Here is a 9,188-nt window from a genome sequence, read left to right as displayed (position 1 = left end):
CACAGATTTCTCCTTCCAAAATTAAAGCAGAAACAAAGTTATGTCTGGACTTGCCCATGAGCAACAAAAACAAGCAACACCAGAAAAAAAAAAGAAGAAAAAAACGGACTAAATTATAATACATATAATAATCTTATTAGTTACATTTTGAAAATCTTAAATTAAGATAACAGTGGATAAAACGTGTGCAGATTTTGGACTCCTGCAAAGACTTGAGCTATCCAGCCTTCCGGTTATATTGACATCAAACACACACCTGTCTCGCTCATCTTTATCGCCAATAACTATTCACACCCTCCTGACTATCTGTCCGTCGTTAGCAAAATACAAACTGATGGGTGGAGAACACTTTGCAATAAACGCCAAGAGTCAAGTCCACGTCTGTCACCATCCTGACCAGTCAGAAGGACAGTTCACAAATTTAAATTCATTCAACAAGTGAGGCAATTCATAAACTGAATAAAAAATGGCCTAGATGTGATAAAATAGAAGTATCTAAAATTCTATACACCTTTTATAAATAAAGATGTTTCTGGGTCATGATCCAGGTTGCAGATAGCCATGAAAATAAATATCATTTATTATATGCAACTAGGGCAGCAAAAATAATTAGGGTCATTGACTTTTAAAAGAGAAGAGGAAAAAAACACTTTCCATATCATTTGTTTTTGACATGCAAGGTGTGCATCCAATAAAAGACACATTTCAGCATATTGTGGCCCAAACTTGGATTTTGGTGCATCCAATCAAACTTGGATTTTCACAGTATTTTTCATTTGTTAACCCATATTAACAAATTATATGCCACCATGGGCAGGTTGTGAGACAAAAAAAAATAAAATAATACATGCTATTCTACATTAAATATAGGGTTTGGCCTTGTCACCAATCTGAGTTCTGAAACAAATCCAAGAAACACTGATTTACAGCATATATCCGGTGACCGTGATTTCCCGCTGTGCAACATGTTCCTGGATCAACTTTCCAATCAATCAATCAATCAATCAATCATGTTTGAGTTGACCACGTTTATGCTTACAATCAGGGTTTGGTGCTTCATCATCAGTGTTATTCACCCCTAATTCCCTCTGATTTTACGGATAATTTAGGTTTAGGACAGGAATGTTGTTCCAGGATCAACAATCGGTTGATCCAGGAACATGTTGCACTTGGTAAAATCACGGTGACGGTATAATCCTTGAGTTTCACTCTTCAAGGTGTGGAAAAAGTTCACACAAATTTTGATTTGAGGGAACCAAGTGGCTCTGCTATGGTCACACTTGCAAGACAGCACTAATTGCCCCGATGCGACTGAACTATGCGTGGGAAAGCGAGCATCCTGTTGACGTTATATCGTTAGTGCTTGATGTGGATTCTGCAGGAGCGAACAAAAGCCCGCTGGAGGCCTGTGATTAAAGGACACCATTGTTATCTCATTAGAGCCGCCAGGTTAGCAAAAGGTGTGAGCCGTGGCCCCTTCACAGGGATAGACCAACACTGAGATGGGCCCTAACGCACACACCCCTTTCTGAAGAGCCTCAAAGCTTTAAATACAGAGGATGATCTGAATACATCACAGTTCTTTTGGAAAGATTAATCATCCGTTAGATGGGAGTTTGGGTGAAACTGGGAGACATCAGGAGAGGCTTGCTTTTTGCCATGTGGATAGTCACATGGTCTCTTGGTGAAGTTAGTGATTTGATTCATTTACATGGATGTTAGAAACACCTCCAGGTGTGCATCTAACAGAACACAGCAAGGCTTGAGGATTTTTTTAAAGTGCATGAGTCTGTAAAGGGGAAAAGGGAGGGATCTTGACGTCTATCCCTGTGGCGCAGTGAATGATCCAGACGCACAAGTGACAGTGCCAACACAACATCAAGACCACACTGCACCCTTACAATCAAATGATCGCATTGCTATAAAACATATGATGGAACTCCATACTCTTCTGGACTATATGTGGATCGGTTTTTTCCCGGTGGGATTTATCCGCGTGTGTGTTTGCCAAGACGCGCATCTGAGGGGCTTTTGAAGATCTCGCGCTCCTGAAGTCGCGTATATATTTATATATTTATACTGGCATATGGATTTGACTCTGTTCATTTAATCAGGAGATCACCGCGAGCTGGATTATCATTCTGGAGAACCCTGGATAAAACTTTTGACTTTGCGTTTCCACAATGTATGGAATAAATCAGCGCTGCTTGTACATGTGAGTACTAGGCTACTGATATTTGGCGATATTTAGATCGTTCATCTTAAAAATTAATGTTGCAGATGGATGTTTTACAGTTTGATGCTTTATAAGAAGAATGTGCAAAAAATTTTTCTAGTTTTCTAGTTCTTTACAAAATGTTTTGTTTTGGTGCTTTGGGAAAAAAAAAAGTGTTTTAATCCTCAAAGAACCATACAAGCAACGCAATAATTATATATAGCCTAGTGAATATATGTGTATTTGTTCGATAAGAAACCGGTCTTTGCTGAACTGAAAGAAACGCAAGAGAACGATAGAATTACTTTTTAATGTGTATATTATGTAGCCTACATTATGTGATACATGCATTAATCTAATTTACATTTTATAATGCTATTATATGTTGCCTATTACCTAATTATATTACGCTATTATATCTATAATCTAATTATCTAATGCATTATAATGCTTTTCTCATTTGTGCTTTTTGGTTTTATTTTGTAGCTCTTTTCACTTCTTCGTGGTGTGGTGTCATGCGCAGGTAAATAGCTGTTTATTACATTTTATTTTGTTTGTGTTTTTACTGGCCTAATAAGCATTAATATTTCATTAAAACTGCATGCATATGTCAATTACATTTAGTTTAAATTTGATACTTTGATACTTGTATAGTAAGCAAGGTTATAGCCTATGTCAAGCTTCAAAATCGATCAAAAGTTGTAATAACTGTAGCCTGTGTTCTTGGTGAGGCATATCAAATGAAGCTAGTTTACATGTCTAGCGATTTTTAGCATCGATTACTTTATTGTAACTCATTTGAAATCATTATAAGTTTGCTGAGGCCCTCTAGTGGGCCCCAGGCTCTAGCTGGAATAGATGAGCCTAAATCAAATCTAACTCTGTTGAGTTCAAATCAACACGATCTCATGAAAGTGCGTATCTAGTAAGCCTACGAATTGCAGGCTATTTATCGTGCAATTGATATAATTGCACGATAAACACATGAGATCGGGCTGCAGAGTTAGATCAGTGCTCTTGCTGGCATTTACAAAAACGAAACAGGTTTTCTATTCCAGCAATAGAGAGAGAGAAAGAGAGATCATATATGTGATCTTATTTTCCCTTTGCACCGAAAAGGGGGAGAAGAATCACCCTTCTCCTAATTTTAAGCAGTATGTGAGGGAACAGGGCTCGCTGACGGACCAGCTGAGCCGGCGGCAGGTTCGGGTGTATCAGTTGTACAGCAGGACCAGCGGGAGACACGTGCAGATCCCGGGCCGCAGAGTCAGCGCCACCGCGGAGGACGGGAACGCTTTCGGTGAGTCCGCGTCAAGTATTCATCCGCGCCACGGTGATTCACTCACGGGGGTTTCGGTGCAGATTATAGGGCTGTTTCGCGGCTGATTGCTTTATTGGCTGAAAAGGGACTTGCTGATATAGTTCAAAAGACATTTCTTTTGCTTAATCGTTTCCTCTTTGTGTTGATTAGGATGTGATAATTTCCTTCAAACAGCAAAGGGAAATGAGACTGATGAGACTTGTGAGAGTCATCTTGAACATCACGATACTGGACTATGCATTTGAACTTAATATGCCTGAAATCTTAAAAATATTGACCTATCACACATTACACACACTCCAAGGCTCTGTGACTGCTTGGCATTTTCTTTCTTTCTTTCTTTCTTTCTTTCTTTCTTTCTTTCTTTCTTTCTTTCTTTCTTTCTTTCTTTCTTTCCAAAAATGTATTTCATATTAACATTAAACAAATAATAATAAACTTCACAATTCCAATTCTCGCACCAAACATTTGGACTTTTTTAACCATTCCAAGGATATGAATTCTTGTCAACAAATATCAACAATTACATTTTTACTAGTTAAAATGTTCATTCTTAATATCAGGAATTAAATTTCTAGTAACAATGGCAAGTTTTGATATTAACGATTCAATTTCCACTAGTAAAAATTTCAATTCTTATTTAAATTTTTACAAACTATAATTCTTGATATCTGTAATTGTATTTTCACTATATGCTGCCATTCAAATTCAATTGTTGATATCAAGAACTCAATTTTTACTATAGTTGAAATGTTAATTGTTGATATCTGTAAATGTATTTCAACATGTTACATTTGTTATTTCCGATATCTGAAAATGTATTTCTGATATCAATAATTATCAGCATGATTTCAGATATCTAAAATGGCTCTTACTAGTAACAATCACATTCACGATATCAGAAATTAACATTGTCACTAGTGACAATCGAATTATTGATTTCAAAATGTTTCTTTTTTTACTAGAAGCAATTCAATTGTTGATAACAAGAACAGACATTTGCACTAGTAACCACATAATTACTGATATCAACAATTATGATTGTTACTAGTAATTTTTTTTATTTCTGATATGTTAAATTGGAATTTCAACTATAAGAAATCAATTATCGATATCAACAATTGAATTTAAATGGCAGACATTTAACTACTGAAAACACAATTACAGATCTCAAGAATTCTAGGTTTCTAAGTACTAGTTGAAATGTAATTCTTGATATCAGGAATTTGTATTTCTGAGAGTGATGACAACATTTTTAATAGTGGAAATTGAATCGTTTGAAATTAAAAAATTGCCATTTTTACTAGAATACTGATTCCTGATATCAAGAATTAACATTTTAACTAGTAAAAATGTAATTGTTGATATTTGTTGACAAGAATTCATATCCTGGGGATGATTAAAAGTCAAAACGGCTTGCCATATCATCTAAGTGTAACAGCACTGAATCAGCTTACTTTCATTGATCAAAAGTGACTTTAGGTCAGGTAGAATTACTTTTACTCTGCTCTTAAAAATATTGACCTAAATTTGGTGTGTTTTCATTATGATTTCGGTATAGTTTTACATGATATTGATAGATGGCTGGATCTACGCAGTATTTTGTTTGGTAAAACACTTGTCCTGCATTACAGCCAGACTGTATGTGGAGACGGACACCTTCGGGAGTCGAGTTCGGATCAAAGGAGCGGAGACTGGCCGATACCTGTGTATGAACCGCAGGGGGAAACTAGTGGGCAAGGTACGTATCCTATCCATCATCCTACTCGGAGATTCCTCGGGGAAGCATGTTTCATTTTTGTTGGGGCAAGTGTATTTTGAACTTCACAAAAAAAAAAAAGGATATTTGATGATTAGGTTGCGTGACTTAAAACATGAGATCGCCTAAAAGAAAACAACAACCATCCAAGCAAATCCCCACGGACAAAATCAAGCCCGCCCTACATTTGTTCTTGTTTGCGAAGCTGTTTCACTCGGATATACAGAAGTGAGCGAGGGGATATTTGTTGTTAACCCCCATCCTTCCTTCGCACTTTAGAATGCTTATTTCTGCAATTATTTTGGAAATTTTTTGTTCGTTTTTCTTTTTTTTCTTTAAATTACTAGATTTGATCAATAAATAATAAATAAATAGTAATTTAGTAATTTCAGCACATTCTTTCAACTTAAATTAAAGATAACTCACAATTTCATGCATAACCCTTTTAATTCAGCTCAAAATATCTTACATTGGGTGTCTTTGCCGACCTCTTGTGGAAAACAAATAATATAACATGATATTTCATGACTCTTGCCACTAGATGGCCTTATAGCTCTATATGGAGGAACGAGGTGTTCCGCTGGGTCCTAAAGTCAGTTCTTCAGCATTCAGATACACATGTAGACATTATAAAATATTTTTTTTGGTAAAGTTTTAGCATTTTTAGTTTGAATTTTGAGCATTTTTAGGTTTTTAATTGTGTACTGAAGCATTCTTCACATTCCATTCATTGCTAAGGGGGCAAATTGACCCACAAAGGAAGGATTTGTTATTTTTATTTTATTTTTCAACCATAAAACTCCTCAAATCCATTCAATTCTTTTTGTGTGTATTCGTAATTTAAGTGCGACAAAAGTCCTGGGGACTTGGACTCCTCTTATGAACACTCAGTGTTTAACTTTTTTCTTTTTTTTTGAGGTTAATGACCCAACAAGTTCAATTAAAACATTAAAATATGTGGAAAATATTTTTTAATATTTTAAATATGATGGTAGAACAAAACACTTTATTTAATATTTTGTATTTTTAGGGGATTTTTTATACTAAATTATATTTACTTTGTATTTATAATCCATTTATTCACTTTTTGAGCATACAGACCTGCAAATTAAATTTCCAACTTAAACTGTCGTAAATCTCTTTTCTAAGACGACACTTATAGGCAGATTATTACTCAAAAATAAGTTTTAAAAAGTGAACTTTTAAAAAAGCAGCAGAATTTTGAGTTCAGAAACGTGTATTGTTATGAAAAATGCACAAAAATACTATTTTCAATTTTGATATGAAATATATATTTTCAAAATCACGTTTTAATCTAAAACTGCAACAAAATCTAAACAAGTTGTGTTCCAAATTTGAGGCTGATATCTCAAAATATGAGCTTTCAGCAGCTAATATTTTGTTTGGCTGCAGTACCAAAAATATTCACTAGATGAAATTCGTCTCATTCATTTCCAATGCGCTCGTTTTTGACCGCGAGGAGCACAAGTGTGTCTATTTTTTACAGGACCATTTAACCTGTTCGAATCATGTCCATGATTTTTTTTTTGTGTGTTCACATAGCAAGTGCCAAAACCTTTACTAAGTTTCGCACCATTCCAATGAAGTAAAAAATTCGAAACAAATTTCGGTCAAAAATGGCAGAAGCACCAGTGGGTTAAAATTCAAATCTGCCACAGTCGCTTAAGTCGCTCCAGACTCATATGTTTGTTTCCTGCGAAAGACAAAAAGAGTTCTCAAAATTCTTTCACACATGCACATAGTCAGATGTCAAGCACTTCTTCCTTCACGGAAGTGGAAAAAATGTCTTCAGCGCTATGAGTTTGCCATGACACAAAGTGCTGGGACAGATGGAGACAGTGAGAGCATCGGGGCCGCGTTGAGAGACGAGGACTCGAACAATGCTGGAGATCACACTAGATCAGATACAAGCCATTAAAAGCACTTTCAATTCCTTTTGGAATTATGAAACAAAGTCTGTCATTTAAATAATAAAAGCTGGTTTATTCTGCAGGAACAGAGGTCACATGCTGTTCAACTGAGATAATAAACATAAACGTCATATTCAGCCGTAGGTATCAGTGTGAAGTCCATATAAAAAAATCTGTTTTTCTAACACACTTAAGGAACTTAAACTTGAGTAAAGAAAATGCACTTTTGAAATAATGTCAAATGAAAAGACAATTTTAAATAATGTTTTAATGCTCTAAAGAAGTGCACTTATTTTGGTAGGTAAGGCTTTACTAACACACTAAAGCACATGTGAAATACTTTTAACTGTAGTGTGTTATTTAAAGTAAATATATTTTAAATGTACTAAATTGCATCTTCATCATTACAAATGTGCAATTACAAATATATTTAAATACAAGCTTCGATACAAATTACTTTAACGTTTAGTTATAAATTCTTCTTGGTACATTTGTCAGTACACTTTAAATATATTTTAAACACTAGAATTATGTAGTTACATATAAAATATAAACATATAAAGAGGAACTTAAGTCCGATTTAAGTATGTCAGAAACACTCTAAACTAATTGAATTACATATAAATTTTAACTATACACTGTGTAAAAAAAGTCAGTAAAAATATGGCACAACGTACTGTAGAAATATTCTTTTTTTCCAGGTGTTTTACCTGTATTTTGAATTATGCATTGCATTGTGTTGCATTTTAGTGTTAGTGGAAATGTCCTTAAAATTACTGGATAATGTCCGGTCATTTTTATTTTTTACAGTGCAATACAATTTCATTTAATTGCAAATATGCAATTAAGTGTATCAATATATCTTGAATGTAACTCGACACCCTTGCCTCATTTAGTATATGCGGTTCTATGAATATGCAAATGAGCCCCGCCTCCACTCACTCACTCAGCTCAGAAATCCACTGGTTGACGATCACACGTTGATCTGATTGGTTACAAGGTAGTTTGTGACGTCAGAAACACCTGCGATTTCAAAGCGTGTTTTTGAGACTGTCTTTGGTTCACTGCAGTTTTAAGGAGGAAATACTCAGCAATGGTGTCGACTTATGAATTTACACATGGTTTGTCTTAAAGCAGATTAAAAACACCACATAGACACATAAACTACATCAAAAGCTGGATTTTCACCACAGGGGGACTTTAATTTCACAGTTATTTTCCTGTTTTAAGTCTAAAGTTGGCATGAAACAGAAGTTGCGACAGTCTTTTCTTCTCTATTGCGCCGTATTTCCGAGTGAAACGCTTCTGGAACAAGAACAAATGTGGGCGGGGCTTGATTGTGTCTGTGAGGAATTGATTGGATGGTTGTGGTTTGCAATTGGCTGATCTCATGTGAGTGACAGGTTGCCCCGCCCTCGACATCAGAGAAGAGAAGAGATGCTGCGAGAGGAAGTTATTCTGATTCAACATTACCAGGAACATCAATTTAAAACAATCACAGATAAATCGTTTAGAATAAACTGCAATATTCCATAAAAAAAGAAAAGAAAAAGAAGAGCTGCCCATTTTGATTTCATGGTGACTTTAATACACTGGTGTATTTTTATTTATAAAGCCCTGTTAGGTCTATTACCCAAATATCTGCTAGAGTTGCTGCAACCACATGTTAGTACATATTAAAGCCGATCATCTAATCATATTCGTTTGATTATCCCTAGGAAAAAAACTGTCTATGGTCGCTCTGCTTTTAGCTTCGCGGCTCCGAGTGACTGGAATGTGCTACAAAATCATTTATTTCAATCTCTGCATTTAAAAAACTGTTAGGGAGTGTTTTTACCACAGCTTGTGAATGTTTTAAATGAGTGTGTGTGTGTGTTCTGTAATATTTTAGTATATAACTAGAACTAATGATCTTTGTGACGGAAGTGAATCAATCAAACTAACTTTAGCTGGACAATAACT

The 9,188-nt window shown here is 35.2% G+C and overlaps 1 protein-coding gene across 3 annotated transcripts in view; it reads left to right on the top strand.

The window, feature by feature from the left end:
* The first annotated feature begins 1,575 nt into the window (after positions 1–1,575).
* Positions 1,576–9,188, top strand: part of fgf17 (fibroblast growth factor 17) — a 9,226-nt gene continuing 1,613 nt past the window's right edge. Inside the window, exons 1-4 of one of the 3 annotated variants that reach the window (XM_084390107.1) lie at positions 1,576–2,215; positions 2,702–2,738; positions 3,335–3,515; positions 5,171–5,277. In XM_084390107.1, coding sequence (XP_084246233.1) covers positions 2,184–2,215; positions 2,702–2,738; positions 3,335–3,515; positions 5,171–5,277 — 357 coding nt within the window. In that variant the 5' untranslated portion in view covers positions 1,576–2,183. The remainder of the gene's footprint in view (positions 2,216–2,701; positions 2,739–3,334; positions 3,516–5,170; positions 5,278–9,188) is intronic. The other 2 variants (XM_084390109.1, XM_084390108.1) reach the window with 2 other exon arrangements.

The sequence above is a fragment of the Rutilus rutilus genome (genome assembly GCF_951802725.1).
Source record: "Rutilus rutilus genome assembly, chromosome: 19".
Classification (NCBI taxonomy): Eukaryota; Metazoa; Chordata; class Actinopteri; order Cypriniformes; family Leuciscidae; genus Rutilus; species Rutilus rutilus.
The sequence above is the reverse complement of the archived record's forward strand: the minus strand, read 5'-3'. Positions and strand labels throughout refer to the sequence as shown.